This window comes from Nothoprocta perdicaria, unplaced genomic scaffold, assembly GCF_003342845.1.
Source record: "Nothoprocta perdicaria isolate Ctin4 unplaced genomic scaffold, notPer1 scaffold_25, whole genome shotgun sequence".
Classification (NCBI taxonomy): domain Eukaryota; kingdom Metazoa; phylum Chordata; class Aves; order Tinamiformes; family Tinamidae; genus Nothoprocta; species Nothoprocta perdicaria.
Window position 1 is genome coordinate 2,758,898 of NW_020455477.1, and position 18,220 is coordinate 2,777,117.

General features: G+C 49.8%; 1 protein-coding gene across 1 annotated transcript; it reads right to left on the minus strand.

Annotated features, from left to right (window-relative positions):
* Window positions 1–3,134: 3,134 nt before the first annotated feature.
* On the minus strand, window positions 3,135–17,867 carry FAM124B (family with sequence similarity 124 member B). Its single transcript, XM_026040023.1, has 5 exons — window positions 17,759–17,867; window positions 16,572–17,323; window positions 14,326–14,514; window positions 5,603–5,677; window positions 3,135–3,155 (listed from the first exon to the last, which is right to left on the minus strand). The coding sequence occupies exons 2-5, from the start codon at window positions 17,310–17,312 to the stop codon at window positions 3,135–3,137; spliced, it is 1,026 nt and encodes a 341-aa protein (XP_025895808.1). The 5' UTR covers window positions 17,313–17,323; window positions 17,759–17,867.
* Window positions 17,868–18,220: the final 353 nt, after the last annotated feature.

Genomic DNA, 18,220 nt, shown 5'->3' on the forward strand with positions numbered 1-18,220 from the left:
GTGAGCAAATCTGATGCATTGTCAAAGCCCGAAAGTGAAGAGTACTCAAAACACAGCGAGCGCTGCTGAAGAAGAGCTCTTTTGAAATATTGGTACCAACAGTTGCAGGGGTCTAAAAACCTCTAAAGCCCCGATCCAAAGGCTGGTGAGTCCCAGTGAGGCCCTCCATCCATTACTCCAGCGAGTTTTGCTCTGGACAAAGGCTGCAGGAAAAGCCTGAACTTGTGAAACTGAGGTTAATAGGATTTGTCTAAACATCTGGTCTTTGTCAACGTCAAGAGAAGTACTCCGAGATGGGCGTTATGGTATTGGCCCCAAACCGTTGTTATTTCTTATGAAACGGAGCATTTAAAAGTTTGTTGCGTACAAGGCTGTTTATTGGCTTCATTTATTGTTTCCGTGAGTTTCCCTTTCCAACACCCAGCTAGCAAAGAGCCACTAATAACATGCAGCAGATACGTTCTCAGACATTTACTGCCTACATTACACTGACAGCAGCAGTTGTCAGAGTTGTATGAAACTCTGCAGTCCGCACTACTGAAACAGGTCAATAATATGCTGGGAAACAGTCATGTCATACCTCCTTACCACCCTTCAATCCATCCTGTCAATTCATACTATTTGAAACATGTTCAAATAAGCTCTGCTGCAATTGAATTTTTTTTTAATCCTGATTACAATTATAATGCTAACAGGGCTTGTATTTGCAAAGAAAATTTAGGCCAGCAATTGTGAATTTGAGTTTGCTTGGCAGTGGCGATTCCCCGGCAACTTCTGAAACGCTGCCATTCTCATTAAAGATGCCTTCTTTTCAGGCAGCCAAGTCTGAGAAATGTTGGCCAAAAATGTGTGAATTAGTCAGTGACTCTGTGAGTAATCGGAAGGGAGGTATAATGACCCAGACTGCAGCCTCGCCACACAGGCTGCGCAGCTCGGTAGAAAATGTTAACAGCATTATTCATCTCGAAACATCACTGATCCCTCAGGAAATACTCGCAGTGTACAGCTTGGGGGGCAATGTCTGTCTTTCTGCTCATTCTGCCCAGGCTAAGCACCCTCACGGGACAAATGGTGGCTGGTAAACTGATGCCACATATCCCCAGTGTCACCATGTACTCCAGCGCACATTGGAAGAGGAGATCTCCAGGACTCATTGAGTGATAAGAAAGGATAATTTAATGAAATGGCATGAGGCCATGTCCCCTGAAACCAGCTAGCCAGTAATACCATCAATGACATGGCCACACTCATATCGCATCCTCCCGATGAGCCCTGCATGGGCTCTGCCCATGCAGGGCTCATCTGTAGTAGTTCTTGCCACAGAGAATTCAAGATAACAAAACCACAGCAGGGTCTGGGTATCACCTTCCCCAGAGTCATTAAAAAATTGCCTTCACCCAGCTAGATCCCTATAACTCCTGGCAGATATTTACCCTTCTGAGTTTGCCCATACTTCACAATATTACATCTCAAATCGTGTACTTGGGAAATCCTATACAGAAATATCTGTGATCACAGGACTCTGCTCAGTTCACTTTCTCTGCAAAACCCTTGTGCCTGAAAGCAGCAACAGAAACTGCCTCTACATACTATTCCCAAATTAGGGATGCAAATGGATGGGAGTTGTTTTTCTTCTAGCTCAAATCAGGAGCTTAAGGGTAGCTTGCTGTGAGCCGGGGATAACAACCATCACATCCTGTAAATGCAGGCTAAGAGATATGGTATTTGTTTACCTTGTACAAACATTTCACTCTCTAGATGACCCAAATGAGGGTTTAAAAGGTGCAACCATATCCCACGACTTTTCCATCACACGTTCTTAACTGTTTGCCGTCATGGATGGCATCGCTACAGCTCTGCTGCTCCAGAGTGATCCCTGTGGAGCACAGGGCCGCAGGCATCCCTCCCAAGGAGCTGCCCAACCCTGCGAGGAAGGACTGCTGCTGACAGGCGAAGCTCTGCAACGATAATGCACTAAATTCAATTGCTGTTGCTGAGATTGTGCCACTGAGATCTTATCACACTGAGAAACACACATGGAAGAGATTTAGACAAGTACGGTCACAGAAACGAGAGTAAAACGTTTGATCTAAATCTACCCTCATTAGAAAGAGTCCTCCAACGCCTTGTCTCTTAACAAGTTTGGGGCCAGCAGTGCTGTCCTCTGCTCTTCGGGCTGGCAGTCAGGCAGACCCTCCTCTATAGAGCTTGCTTTCTAAATAAGCTAGACAGAAGGTGTCTTTTAAGGTCATCACTGGAAACTCCTAGTTTGAATGATTATTTATACAACGAGCAGTCTCCTGAAAACAGCACTGGATCTACCTTCCTCATCCACATATTCTGGATCCACCTTTCTTTTGGCTTTATGAAGGCACAGGCTATGCCACTGTGAAACTGAATGAGGTGTTCCCATATTTTTAACTGGAACTCTATCATAAAAATTTATTCCTGGCTTCCATTACTCAGTCAGGAGCATTTCTTATAGCACTGGGCCACCTTCCAGGCATAACATCTACCAAAGGCATCAAGTATGTCCTAGTTTTTCTCAAAATGCAGCCCAGAGCAAAATGACTATAATACAGCAAGTGCAGGAATCTGTAATCACCAAGAGAAAAAAACTCTTCTTGCAAAGAGTTACTGCAAACCACAAGTAAAAACACTCAGATAAAACCGTTCAGAACCAGCAGTAGAGCCCAACTCAACCAGGGCACCCCCATTTTTCACAATACTCAATATTGCTAGATCAGTATATTCCTTTTTCCCCACTCACAACTAAGAGCCTGAATATCAGTCCTTCCAGCTTGCACTCCGAGGTGGGTGCCCACTGACTGGCATGGGACTTCCCAAGGCCCCAGGGTGCTTGAAGGAAGAGTCCAGTGCACTTGTACGAGCTGAAAAGCAGCACCTAAAACACAACACATTATCTAGTGAGTGATCTACGCTGCAGGAGATGAGCATGGTGAGGATGTTTCAGGGTATACCTCCTCAACCCCTACATCACTGGTCTCTGTGTAGCTGCAACAAGAACCTCTTGGCTAGGAGAGGGGACAAAACAGAGTATGATTGGGATGAAGTTTTCAAGCACAATCAATACTCCTACCAACATAGAACCACCTACTCCAGAGAGCTTTCCATCAGCCTGCAATGATCACCACCTACAATGGAAGGAAAAAAAGGCAGAAACAGTTATACTAATGCATATAACACATAATAATGATGGAAATAAAAATGTTCTTGGGTCATTTCTGACCCACCTCTCACATCCCTTTCAGATGCATTGCTGTCTGGGAGTGCTCAGGTTCACCAAGAGAAGCTTTAGCTGTGGTCTAATAGGCTCCATCCCCAGTCCTTTGGAAGAAAGATGCCTAAACAGCTCATCATTCCTCCAGGCGAGGAGAAATTGGCTTCTTTGCTTTGATCTAAAAGTGTCCTCTCCTCCTACTGACACCAAAATTTCCTCCTCTGTTATTGATTAACCTCCAGTCACCACCCACTCATACTCAGCCCCCCACACTACTAATTAAAGGCAACATCATAGCCCTTCAAAAAGAGAGAAACTTTAAAGTCTAAAATGAGAAGAGATGCTGATGGTGTAAGAAAATAACCAAACAGGATTGAAACCCCTAGAACACTGCAGTTTGCATTTGTGTCCAGCAGCTGCATTCATCCTCTTCCTTCTTGTTCCTGACCTTCCTTCAGAATAACAACAGGGGATGTTTTGTTTTCACAAAGAAAGATATAGACATAGAGTACAGACCTTCGGATGCCTAATCAGGTGTAAAACCATGACTTACTCTCAAATTTAGGATAAACTATCTCTGCAACTGCTGAACAACAGCCTGTAAATTGCCTATTGTTCAAAGGACTAATTGATCAAGGCCATGCCCAAAAACCACACAAACAATTAGTGCAGAGTTAATAGGTGTGTGAAAGGAGGTTGAGAGAATAAGGCTGTTATTACAGTTAATGTACGATCTAAAGAGAGTAGAGGTCTGGTTTTACTTAAAAGGGATTCTCCCTGTGATACTGTACAGGCTCCACAAAATCTATTTTCATTTCCTTTTGAGTAAAATGGGAAAAATACCATTTTCCTATTTGGTGGAGAGGTTTAGTTGACAGCAACTCAAATGAATTGACTTACATCCAACTTCCAAAATCCAAGCCTACTACACACCATTAGGCTTAGATTAAGCATGAGAAATTACAGCCTGCAAAGTAATTTCCTTGGAAAGTTGGAAGCACCCAAGAGCTAGACTTGGAATGCAAGCACCTTCTCAACCATAACCACACGGTTGCAATGGTGGCAGCCTAATCAACGCTGCATGCAATGCTCCCCAGGGTTTCCTGCGGTCCCCGTGCAGGCTGTGCAGCACGGCCAGCTCAGATGCTCCTTCTCTGAACTACATGCTGTGCATGCAGGGTATGGTTTCAAGGTATTAAATTACTTCTACACAACTGAGACCTTGTGTCCCACACAGGTAGCCAAGTTTTAATCTGCTCTCCCTTTGGAATAAGCAGATGTGGCTCATTCTTTTACAGCAAAACGAGGAGATTTTCAGTTGCAGCCCTTCCGATGGCAGGGCTGGACTAAAGGCACTGTGATCCTATGGAATAAGGTGCGCTATCTGTACTGTGTTTGTAAGTCTCTCTCTTGGGAGAGAGACTTTTGGGAAGCAGTTTTGACTCAGCACGTAGAACTCAATGGGGCTCTGAGGACAACCCTGCAGCCTGGTCAAGCATATCCTGATAGAGGCCAGTGCTGGTGGCCTCTGACAGGGCTGTCAGCAGCAGGGGCCAGACCAAGGTCTTGCAGCACCTTCTGCTCGAGTGAAAGGGACCCATGTTGTCACCAAAGCTGTGGTGGGACTGTAGGCTCCGTGTGTGCTCAAAGAGCAAGACACAGGGCACTGCATGTAGTGCTCCATTTATTAAGTTATTTTGCTTCCTCCTACAAGCTCCACAAAGGGAAGCAGCATGGAGCCACTCTGCGTCCTGAGCATGAGTCTGTACTTGGCTCTGACACGTTACAGCTGGGCCTGCTACCCACTACTGTGAGAAACGGCTTTCCATTATAAAAATTCACTTCAGGCTTGGCATGCAAAGCCTCAGAGGAATTTTTAAAGGAGGCTTGTTTCTCCCACACATCCCCTGCTTTAGCAGATTTATTATTATTATTATTCCTATTTAAGATTATAGACAAGTGGCTTTTAGAACATACAGTGTGTGACTGCTTTAACTTTTTTTAATATTGGCCAAGATGCTGTAGATGTGAAAAGTGCCTGCTGTACACGCAGAACATCTCCTTTCCCATCATCATCAGCAACACCATGAAATCCTACATAAAGTGAAAGCATATGCCAGAATATTAATGATAATAGATGGCTAGGCTGAAGTTGCCAACATGCATTTTTGCGTGTAGGTCAAGGAAGATAAAACACGAAGGAAAAACATACAGAGAAAAATGCTCTCAAAATAATTGCTTTCCGAGCAGGAACTGCACATTAAATCATAACTATGATGGATTTACTCACAGTCAAATTCTGCTCAAAATAGCAAGAGAGACATAAACGAGTATCCAGGAGGACCATCAGCCTCCACGTACCCTGGCTGTCACGTGGAGCTGCTGCTGCCCCCAGTTTCCATCTTCACCTGCCACTTGGATCCAAGACCTCTGTGGCTGAGGGAGAAGAAGGAGAAGGGACTTAAGACCTTCACACAGCCTTGGCTTTGCCTTTGCAAGCATTTTCTTTGTCAACATGGCCCCCTTTGCAAACAACTCAAAAACCTGCTTTGATAACAGTCTGATATTTGTGAGCGCTCCTGCCTTTGAAGCCCCAGCAGACTATGGAAAACGGAACAATCGGTCAAATCTCAGAGGAAAGCTTGAGTTAAGCCTGGAAAAAAAAAAAGACCACTTTCTCTGGCTTTGCTAAGTTCTAGGCCATGCAACCACAGGGAACTTCAGAGGGTCCTTCTGTCCGAAGCTGCAGCAGGTTGGCCCCAGACAGCTCTGCAGCCTCCATGCCTAACACCTTCCTCACTTCCCTAGCTCGGGAGCGAGATGCTGAACACATTACGTTGCTAACCACGGATGGTGCGAGTCATCGGAAGGGAGTGGAAACGACCAACACACTTTCACCTACTTCTGGACGCTTCACCGGCAAGCCAAGAGCTCAAACAAAACCCCAGCAGGCAGACAACTGCTGCAGACGTTGTGAGCCACAGGAACAGCTTACAGGTCACCAGGCCTTGCTCACTTCCATCCCTCCCACCCGGCTTTTTGTTTTCCTTCGTTTATATCCCAGCGGCCACGAGGCGTTCGCGGGGCCGCCGCTTCCCGCGCGCTCCGTGCGCAAGCGGCCGCGCGGTGGCACGCGCCGCCCGGGAGCCGTCCGCGCGCGCCGGCGTCACGCCGTGACCCCGCAGGGACCTGGCTAGCGGCCGCAGCCCTCGGGGACGGCTCCCCGCGGCGCCTTTGCTCGCGCTGCGCTCGCCCGGCGGGACGCGGCGGCCACGGGACGTTCCAGTGGCGCGGGTGGGCAAAGAGGAGGAGTGGGCGCCTGAGGGGGTGCAGTCACGGCGAGGTGCCCACCTGGGCCATGGAGAGGCTTTCTGGTGCCTCCTGGCCTCGGGGTGTCCTTGCTCTCAGGAAATACCCCTCACATCCACTGTTTGGAGCCCCAGACCACCTGGCTTCATACGCCTCACACCTCTAATCCGCTATACCTTAATTGCTGCAAAGTATAATCAGGAACACTGGAATTGTGATTTCGAGTGGCATGGCCTCAATTTTAATGCAAGCACCTATGTTAAGGCACCTCCAATCCGTAACATGAGTGATGGACTAGCAGGAGAGCCAAGCACGGAGCAGGCCCATTTGCTCGTGCCCAGCACTTCTCATTCCCAAGAAATGGCGTGAGAGGCACAAGAGAAGGCGCGAGGCCATCGAGGAGCCCCGCATCGAGCACACGTCGCTGCTGTTAGCCAGCTGTAATTGCTCTGAGCTAAAGGCACCTCAAGACATTTACGGGTTGTACAAAACGCTGGGGTTGCACGTCACAAGCTGGGGCTGTGCAAGACAGGACCTGTCCACAGCTCAGCTATGTGTCAGGCAGAGCGGGGAGAGAAGGCCCTCGGTGTTGATTAGTGCAGGAAAAGCCAACGCGCTGACATGGGGAGAAAGGAAACGCTGGGGAGACGTCTGGGCTGTCATCGCTGGGAGCCTGTGAGCACAACCGCGGTCATTACCAGAGCAGAACAATAAAGATCTTCCACAAGGGTCCTCCAAAATAATTGCTCAAGCAGAAATGCTACAAGAAGTAAAAGCTTTGCCTTTCTGTAATGTAAAATCCCAGGCTTTGCATAGCACAACTCCTGCTTATATAGTTATGCCATGTGCTACGCAACTGGGTAATACCAAAATATAAGTAAGTGGTTGAAAAGCTTGAACTAAAGACAGCCAAGACAGTATCCCCGTCTTGGAATGTAGCATTATTCTGATTTGCAGCAGAATGAACATTTGCAAAATTTCTTGTGACACAGGATGATTGCCCCATCTAAAAATTATCTGCTTAACGTCAGCACAAGGCATTTCCAAAATCAGATACTCCCTCCATGAAACCAACTAGCTCTGAATTAAATCAAGATGAAAAACTGCATTAAAATTTACAGCGAGCCTCTGATCGCATCCCACTGTGTCTTGGCAGAGCCTGTGGTCTCTGAACCCGGTGGCAAACCCACCAGGTCCCCCACAGCCCTGGGGCTTGGAGTCTCCCATGGCCTGTGCTGGTGGGCAGGAGCTGAGTGCCTCAGGTGCCTGATCTACTAATATAATTTTCACGGTGCCTGAAGTGACCTGAAGCTGATCTCCCAAGTGCTTAATTTACGCCTGGAAAGCGCATCTACTTTGTTAAGCGCGGGTCTGTCTGTCAAGAAGACGCACGGCCATCCTGCCCAGTGCTTGCAGAAGTGCCCAGATGGGGCATCAGCACAGGGCCGTGCTGGATGTGCTGCACACGCTTCCCCAGCCTCGCTGGCCTCATCCCCCAAGCCCAGGAGTGCTGCTGGTTCTGCTCCCCGTGATCTTCCTAGCACTTGAGGTCACTTGCCGAAGATGTTTCCACCTAACATGACCAACATGTGAGGGAGGGAGATGAACGCAACCAAAATCCGCTTGTTTAGATCCCCTGCCAGGCCAAAAACACACTTTCCAGCTGCTAGAAGAGCCAAATCATGTTCTGTTTGTACTAACTTCATTGTTACAATTGCATTTCCTGCGTTGTCCTGGGAGCTTCCTTGGATATAATCTTTTGTTTGTTTTAATTCAGAATCCCTGGGCAATTTCAAGTCAATTTGAATGCAGTAAAATCAGAAATACAAAAAAAAAAAAAAAAAAAAAAAAAAAAAAAAAAAAAAAAAAAAAAAAAACCACCATTCTTTCCCAGCAACATACCAATGAATTCCAGATTCAAAGAGAAACGTGGGAATAAGGCAGCTTAGGTATCATTACAGCCATCAGCAGTGCACGGCCAACATGCTGCAGTCCTGCTTGCACACCCAGGAGACAGGGAGCAGGGACGGGGCACCCACTCTGCAGGCTGTTTGAGCACCCACGCCAGGAGAAGAGGCTTAAGGGACACCCAGGGGTTGCTGCCAGCACCCAATGTGGGCAGGAGCAGCTACCGCCTCCGGGTACCTGCCGTGCTGCCGTGCCCGCTGAGCACAGCAAAGGGACCCGGCTCCACGTGGCTCCATGCTGGAGCAGTCCAGAAGAGAGGGAGAGGAGGGTGCTGGAAAGCCAGGAGCAACAGGAGGCTGCAGCGTGGAATTTCTTGCTGCAGAATCCTGGGGCTGTCGGGCCCCAACCTCCGAAAGAGGAAAGAGAGGACTCAGCACGAGCACCCCTGTCGGGAAGGGGGACGCGGCAGGGAGCAGACCTGGGGCAAGGCAGAGCACAAAGTGTTTCCTTTTTTGTCTGAATTGACATGCCGAATCCCAGCTGTACAAACAGGAGCTTGTTCCTGGCCCCAGTCAGTTGTCAGGGCACTTCAAATCCAACGCACGGGTTTGGAAGCTGGGCAAATCAATTTTTTATCAAGCGTGGTAGCTGAAAGTGCCGCCCCCTCTGCCTCCCCCAGCCTCCTCCGTGCAGGGCTGCATCTGGTGAGGAGCTGCCGCTCAGGATGAGCCCAATTAGGGAAGGGAGATTGTCATAATCTCAGTTGCACGGGAGAGATGAGAAAACTAAGGGTGTCATAGAGTGTCTGCTGGAATAAATTTACAAACCTAATCACCTCCCAGCATAGCCGGGCTGCCAGCCTGGGGGAAGGCGGCGCGGGGAGAGAAAGCCTTCAGCTCGCTGCAGGAGTATTAATTCACACTAAGAGGAACCAGACCTGTCCTTACCTGTAGCCTACCGCAAAGTGGGCATCCCAAAAGGGAATATTAATGCAAGAGCTCTGCAGGAGATGGAAACTGTGCAAAACCTCTTCCAAATGATGGAAATTAAACGTCGGAGTGGCAGAACCACTTGGTGTCTAGGGGAACAAAACAGCATCAGGCGCCTGGCAGAAGATGAGGCAGAGAAGCTCAGTGGAGCTGTCACGGTCTCCTGCTTACTGATCGTGACCAGGAGACCCGTACACTGACCTCTGCCTGAGATGCTTCTTTCTTCAGGGCAACCTCCTGCACCTGGATGTGCTCCCTGCACCTCACAGAGTGCCACAGGATGGTGCTTCTAATTCAGGGTTGACCAGGTACTTCTCCACACTTAATGAAACCCACTCTATGGAAACAAGGAAGGAAGTACCTATTGCTATAGGTATACCTATATGTATATACATAAACACCAGGCTTTGGGGAAGGGTGACACCTCTGGCACCCATTTTTAACAAGCTACTAACAGTTTGGACACAGCTTGAGATACAGCATGGAAAATAAGCAGCTCTTGACCCTGAGGACCTGAGCCCCAAGTGCCAGGGCTTATTATTAGTGCCAGGACACACGGGCTGCCATGCACGCAAGCTGTGATGGGGCGGCTGGACCGACCCACAGCACGTGCAGCAGAGCAGCTGCCTGCCCCGTTTGCACCGAGCCACACGTTTGGCTGAAGGGGCTTTAGGACAACAGACCAGACAGGCAGCACTGGGCCGTGCCAGGGTTAAACAAGTTCTGCACTGGGACACAATCCCCTGGAAGTTCAGCGTGCGGCTGCATGGAGACGTGTGCGGCTGCCGTCCGGCGTCGCGCCGGAGCAGGTCCCCGCGGGGCTGCTGCCCCCTCGTGTCAGCGCCGCACGGGTTGGGCGCGTGGGCAGCGTTGGGCCTGGGCTGTGTCCCTGTGTGCCCGGCGAGGGATGTGGTCCCAACGGAGACATCCTGCTCCCATCCATTGGGTGTCTGGCAAACACTCTGCCTGCTCCCTTAACCCTGACGACCCATTGCTGGAGCAAGGAAGGATGCCAAGGGATGCCAAGCTCGTGTGGAGCAGGATCAGGAGGAGGGATGAGGGCTCACCTGCTTTCCTGCCCCAGAGGGCTGTGCAATCGGCTGCCACGTTTCCAGCCTCACTTCCTTGCTGCCAACATTGCAGTGATGGAGCTTGGGTTTTCTGCGTGCTCAGCAGATAAGCTGTGAAAACGGCAGGTGAAAAGGTACAGCCATGGCCTCTGAGGTACCATCAAAGGATAAAATGTACTAGTGAAGACTGTTTTCCCCCAGCAGTTACCTGGCCAATCTCCCTAATTACCTGGATAGTGGGTATCCCAATTACCTGGATAGGTGGGGAAACAAATGGTTTCCCTTTTGTTATTAATGTCTCTGCTCCTGTGCAGCCCCACACTGTAGCAAGAGGTGAATCCACACACAGCATGACCAGTTCTCCATGGGCCCATGGAGCTGGGCCAGCCTGCACGGAGCAAACCCGGTCCCACGGCTCGGGAAGGGCCTGAAAGATGCGGCAGGCGGGCGGCAGGCGGAGCTGCTGCATTGCCAGAGGGGACTCGGGAGCGCGGGTCAGTCGCGTCCCGGCCGCGCAGGGCTGCCGAGCGCGGCTGCAGAGCGCGGCCGGCCGCAGAGCGCGGCCCGCAGCGCCGCGCAGCACCCCGGGAACCGCAGCTTGCTGCACGCCTGCACTGCAGGAGAGCACATACTACCAAATGTAATGGAATGCTGCATGCCTTCCATATAAATGCAGTATAAAAACATATATAAAGCTTAGAAATAGATTATATGTAGTGTCTATTACGTGATATATAAAAATGTGTATTATATGACATATAAAATGTAAAACACACTATATATTAACAACAACAACAAATACATGTTTATCACGGAATCCCAGAAAGGCTGAGATCGGAAAGGACCTCTAGGTATCCTCTACTCCAACCCTCTGCTCAAAGCAGGGACATCTAGAGAATGTGACACAGGATCACACCCAGGCATGTCTGAAGATCTATAAAGGAGACCTCGAAACCTCTCAGTGCAGCCTCTTCCAGTGCTTCCTAGGTTTCAATTTGTACCAATTCTGCTTTGGCACAGCCCCATGGGCCTCTAGGCTTGTCTCTCTCTCAACTCTAACCTTAGCCTTACCCCTAACCCTAGTCCTAACCCTAACACTAGCCCTAAAGCCTGAGGTCACCAGCCCCAGTGCAGCCAAGATGTTTCTGCCCACACGTACCACAGCCAGGCTGCTCTCTTACCCCCACTTTTTGCCAGTCGTTCCCCTTCCCCTGCTCGCTGCTGATGCCCTGAGCACCAGGCTGCTCTGCCTCACCTCGGCCACGTCACCTCCTCGGCCACAAAGCCCGCAGCAATTCCGACACCAGAGGGTTCTCTTGGCCGCCTCAGGGACCTGCAGGCAGCAGCACGAGGCTGTGCCGACGGTGGGGAGACGCAGAGCCGCTCCTGGGGAGCGCCACGGCTCCTGCACACGCTGAAACGCAGCGAGCTCCACGGCCTGTGCAAGAGGGGCTTCAATTATTCAGTGCCATACCATTAAATATGGATATACGACCGCGTTGTCTCATACTAGTCTTTTTAAAAACATGAAAGAAAATTGCACAGTGATTAAGGAAATGTAACAGTTGCAGAGATATGGATGGTCTAGAAAAAATATGAATCATTGTTACTGATTCCATCCTGGGGAGGGGAGAAGCGGAGCCCCTTTGCCCCTACAGATGCACGTACAGCACTGTGTTTTTATAAGGTATATCATGTACTTAAAATAAACGAATTATATATTCACCATTACAAGCACAGTTTTGATGCAGTTTTGCTTGGACTTAATATCCTGGAAGACCAAAGAATTCACGTTGGCAGCTAAACCTCACATTGTCACATTTATTTTCCCCCAATCTCTAAGTTATTCAGCGCTTTCCCCCTGCTGGATACTGATCTCATACCTAACAGCCTAAGCGCCCTCTTTCCCTTAGATAAAAGGGAATATGCGAAACAGGCTCAAACTTGAGCAACGGGCGCCTGCTGCCACATGTGCCACAGCTGGCCCTGGTCCCCGCTGTCCCCTCTCTGCTGCTTTCCAAACATTTTGCTCCGGCTCTGGAAAGTCCTGGATAGGTTTCCAGCATGCCGGGTAAGATTAACCACAGTCAAAGAGGTAACGTATCACCCTGCACTTTATTCAAAAGCTCAAAACTTTACAGAACACGGGAAAAGACGGTAAAGAATTTCAGTTCTCACTTTTCTAGGGAATTAAGTTGGGTTGTGCCCAGCTGGTGCATTCAAGTGCAGGGCACCACTTCAATGCAGAAGGGAGCTGCAGGAGCGCTGTGCACCACACGTCTCTGCTCCTCGTCACCTCTGCCAGCCTTGGACAGGCAGAGACCATCCCAAAGCAAGCCTGAGTTAGGAGATAGCAGGAGGCAATGAGGAGACACTTCCCAAAGAAATTCACATCTTCATGCAAAGCAGAATTCACATATATCTAAGAAGAAAATACCTTTCTATTTCTGGTTTTGGGGGAGGGTAGATACAATGATCAGATTTTGCTTTTCTTTGCAAAATTCCAGCCCCTCAGTCACGTCCTTTCTGCTTCTTTCCCTTTAAGATATAGTTAATCCTACTTGAGAAAAACAAAACTGTTGATCAAGTATGGAGTATTCAGGCATCCATTGCTTTTAAATTCAATTACCTCATTCCTCCTGTCCATTTTACCCTTCAGTATTCTGGCACTTCGCTCCCACACTTGAACTTCTCTTCTCTTCTTTAAAATCCAGTTAGGATTTCCATCATCCTGCTGATGACTGCACCCTGGTCTAACAAGGATTCGCCTGCTCATGGTTTTATTTTGTTAGGTACCATAAGGCCAGGCAATGGAAAAGTCTTACTGAAGCATAAACGTAGCTCAAGTGCTTCCAGTCGCTGTGTACAATGCTAATTTGGGAAAAGGCCAGTGGAGAAACATTTTCTTCAAAAATAATTGTTTGATTCACGCATAAAAATGACAACTCTGATGGCTTTTAAATACCAGTACTAGGGGATGAAGAAGGAACAGGGAGGGCTGCAAGGGCTGCAGTCCCGAGGCTGAGGACAGGCCCCTGCAGCGGCTGCTCTGCTGCCCGGTGGCCGCAGCTCACGGGAGTCAGCAGCTCCAACACCAGCTCAGCACATCGCAGGTCATTCCTTAACGTTTTATAACAGCACTGGGATTTGTATGGCTTATTCCTATTCATTGCATGATAATCCTCCAATCTACACTGCATTAAAAAAAAATCTTTCTGTAAATAGTGCTATTTTGCTTTGCTTTCAGTCTCCTTATATTACTCCATGGAAAGCAAACGTGTCTCTAGCTCAGTAAACCCTCTCCTGACATTTTTCCACAGTTTCAAAGGCAAGCTAAGCATCAGTGGTCACAGCACAAAGTGGCACAATATGCCAGTTGCCTTCTCTGTTTGCAGATTAAAGCATTTATCTCTCGCTTGGAAGCCATCAGTCCATCTGGCACATTTGTTTCCTGTCATATAAAGAATTCCTCCTCCTCCTCCTCCTCAGTTCCGTTTCCAGGGCTGGCTCTCGATGCTTGCGAGTGGAAGCCTGAAGCTCTCCGTGCGGCTCGTCCATCCCTCCCGGCTGCGGAAGGGGACAGATGGGCTCTATCCCAGGAGGCCGAGGTGACGCTGGGGCCAGTGGCTGGGACGGGGCCGGGCGCTGGCGGCTGCAGGAGGCTGCTCCGCAAATCCCGGCCGAAGCAGCTCAGCGGGGAGCGGGCACCGGCGGCGCTTCCCACCGCGCAGCCCGTGTCAACGTCGGTCTCTGCTTCCTGGCCTCCCGCCGGAGCCCCGCGCCGGGGGCACGCGGGACAACGGGGCACCGGGATGGCTGGCGCCGCTCTCCGGCCGCCCGGCACGGCCCCGGGCGCCCGGCTGCTCCGCTCCACGCCGGCCGGCTCCATCGGGAAGGGCACCGGGATGGGCTCATGGAGGAGGATGTCGGGGCCTGACTTCCTCTGCTGGTTGGAAAAGCCATCGCTTTTCTCGCTGTGCTTGGAGTTGTCTTGAAACTATGGAAGAAATTTTGAAAAGATCCCATTAAAACAGTGATTAAGATTTAGTCAATGTTCTCACCTAGCTTTAATGGGCTGAAATCACCAGAAACATAACACAGAAAGTCCCAGTAGAAGACAGCATAAGGAGTCCCACAAGATTGAGTGATGATAGAAGAAATTTAATGCAGATAAGTTCAAAGTTAGGCACATAGAGAAAAACAATGCCAGCTTCACACAAGAAATTATAAGTTTTGGATAGAGCATAACCCCAGGGTCTCCTCCTTTGATAGGGGGTCTCGTGGTAACGTCAGGTCAGTGTCTGACCGCAGTCTGTCTGGAAAGCAAACGAAATCTTCAGAGTTACTCCAAGAGAAACACAGTGCAGAGTTCCAGACGCGGTGCAGCCCCCTGACTATGCAGCACAGTATGTGTAAGGAAAAAAGCTACACTTGAATCGAGTTTCACCCCACCCGGCCATAAAACAGGAATTGCACAGGCTGTCCTGCTCAGTCCTTGGTGCAGAGAGGCTGTGCAAAACGCAGCTGAAGACACATCTGGGAAGCCTGGCGCTAGTGTGGGAGGTGGTCCTGCCTTCAGCAGAGACGGGCCAGGTGAAGGGTGGCAGGTCCTCCTGGCCCTGCACCCCTGCCCATGCCTGCTCCACCCCAAACGCCATCAGCTCTCAAACACTAAATAGACGCCCCACAAAGCCCTGGTGGAGATAAACAAACACACAGAGCTAAAGACATTAGTCCCAACACAAGATACCCCTTCAAGTTGTTCCTGTGGAGCATCGGGTGGGCAGCCGTGGCGTTCCCATGGCCCGCTGATCCCCACACCGATGTTTCCTGCTCCGGAGTTTTATTGCACAAGTGCCAGAGCTCATACATTGCAGCTCGGTTTGCTGCTCTTCCAGGAAAAACGTCAACATAGCAAAGCAGATAGAAGTTGCAAACAGGAACAGAGCAAAATGAGCCATCAATCATGCTGGCGTTCAGGGCACTTTGTCTTTTTTCCTCTCAGTTTATTAAGATTTTAACTCTAAAGAATTTGCAAAGTAACACAGAGTCACTAACAATCCCAGCCTGTTTTAAAACACAGGCAAAATGAAGTCAATTAATAAATCATTTGATCGTGAATGGATAAGCCAGGTGACTATGGAATGCCCAGTACCCAGCAAGTCAGCAGCTAACACCACTCTCAAGATCAAAGGTGTGAAATTTAAGCAATAGTGATCTCCATTAAACACTCGGAGAAAGGACAGAAACAAGAATGGTAATTAATAACTTAGGCAAAAATGAGAGGATATGTCTTAATTACTTCTCTGTTGAACTGAGTGACTTGCAAGTTATCTGTCCCCCAATAAAAAACAAGGAAAAAAGATCCCTGTAGGCTAGCGAAAATGATAATTCACTGTGGACGGAAGTCCACAGAGAGACCTGGGTTTAGCTAGGTCAGCAAGCTTATAAAAACTGGCAATATAGTTAAATACACCACAGGATGGGCAAATTATTTAAATATCCAAGTAACAATACAATAAGTATATGAGAAAAAGAAGAATGCTAACTGAGATTCTAAGTTTCAAAATACTATTCAAAAATCATTTAAATAGCTCTGACTAGTTATCATTTAATTTTGAGATAGTGTTTCAAATAAAAATCAATCAAATGTACACAATACTTCATCAACACTATATCTCCAAAATGACTTGCTTTGTGTGCAAAAATATTCTTTCAAAACCCTTTCTGGTAAGTTGTTACCTTGGAGCAAAGAACAGGCTGTCACGATCGCTTGATGAAAGCAGGAAAGGCAAGACATTAAACCAGCCTGCCCCAAAAAAGGATCAATACTTTCCATTTTGGGCAAGCAGCCATGGTGTTAAACTAACAACATCAAATATTCCAAGTATTTGTGCTTATAGTCATCAATAGCATCACAGCACAAGCAGATACTGATTGCTTCGGTCATAAATGCAAAAGAAAATACGAGCAGACAAAAATCTTAATTTCCATTCCGAAGCATAGCATTCCTCTCGGGAACAAGTCACCGGGACGCATGCGCCCCGCACGTACCTGAAGCAGAATCCTGTTCCCGTCGTAGTCCTGCGTGTGCCACCTGGTGCTGCTGATGGGCACGCAGGGATGCGGCAGGAGCGGCACGAGCCGGCCCATCTCCCGCACGCTGAACTCTAGGAGCGAGGCCTGGCAGGGCCGGGCGGCCGCGCCGGGGGGCAGCCGCTGCAGGCCGAGCTGCAGGGCGGCGCGGCCGGGCGCGCGCAGCGCCAGCACATGCAGGCCGCCATCGCCGCGCGCTGCCGCCACCCGCCGCGCGATCGTCTCGTAGAGCCGCACCGCGTCCTCGTAGCTCTCGAAGCTGCAGTAGAGGGTGACGCGGAGCGCCTCGGCGCCGCGGTGCGCCCGCCGCACGCCCCACACGGGCAGCTGCTCGCCCAGGCCGTAGAAGGGCTCGCGAGCGGCGCCGGCCGCGGGGCTCTGCCCCAGGGACGCTGGCAAGCGCTGGTAGCGCCATGGAGGGTGCTGGAAGATATCGTGGACCTGGCAAATGCGCTCTGCTCCCGAGTCCTCGTGCAGGAAAAGGAGGACGGACATGCCGGGAAAGCCACGGCTTCTCTTGCCGTGGCTGAAACTCTCATAATATTTCAACGGAGTCGCGCACTCAGACACAAGGAAGAGGCGGGTGCCCGGGCAGATCCACCCCAGCAGCCGGTCCAGGGTTTGCTGCAGAAGCGACGAACGCCCTGAATTGGCAAGAAGATGAACGGTCATCAGCAAAGGGTCTGCTCTGTCACCCATGGCAGAGGCACCTGGCAAAGAACACACACACACACGAGTGAATCAAGACAAAGCGGCGCTCCCCATTGCCTTCAGCCCCAACCGAGCTACGCAGCTCAGTGACCCGAGCACTGTGCTTTGAGACTCCCAAAGAACATCGTCTTGTCCAAGCTCTTCCACAACCCCATGCAATAAGCATGTATGCATATTTCATAAAAATGAGCTAGGTTAATGCATATTTCATCAAGTGAAACTGGTGAAGAGGGAAAGGCCCGTGGCTTGACCAAGGTCACACACACCATGGTGGAGCTCAGATGATGACTCAAGCTCCAGTCACTAACGACTCGTACCTGATACATCCAAAACCACCTTTGTGACCTAAATTTTTGCCCTTCCCAGAGTAAAACAGCAGAGAAAAAGAACCCTGAAATACAAATCAGTTCCCCTCCAGGACAAGGTCAACATACTTGCCAGTCAGCAGGGAGAAGGGAGGCTCCAGAGCTGGTAGAACCGCGGCCATGGGCACCTCAGGCGGCCGGTGCTGCCTCCGGCAGGCGCAGTGAGGCCCTGGCCTCCGAGATTCCCGGCATGTTTCCTCCCAGGCACAGGCTGGGCTCCCGCTCGCGCCGAGAGCCGCGGATCTTTGAGTCGCACCCTTCTGGCGCGTGCAGATAAGCTGCTCTTTAAAGCACGGAAGGAAAACAGGCCAACAAAGAGGGCGAAAAAAATCACAATGTGAGCACCAGTGATAACAGCAGGGCAGATGTGAATCCAGCTCGGGAAAGAAAGGAGCTCTGGGAAAACTCCTCGACTCCCAGTTAACGCTGTTCCACGCTAAAGGCAAACACCGCTCAGATGAAAACGTCTCGGTTTGTTATATATTGCGCTTAAAAGCCCACTGGCATCTTCGCCCCTTTCAGTGCCCTGTT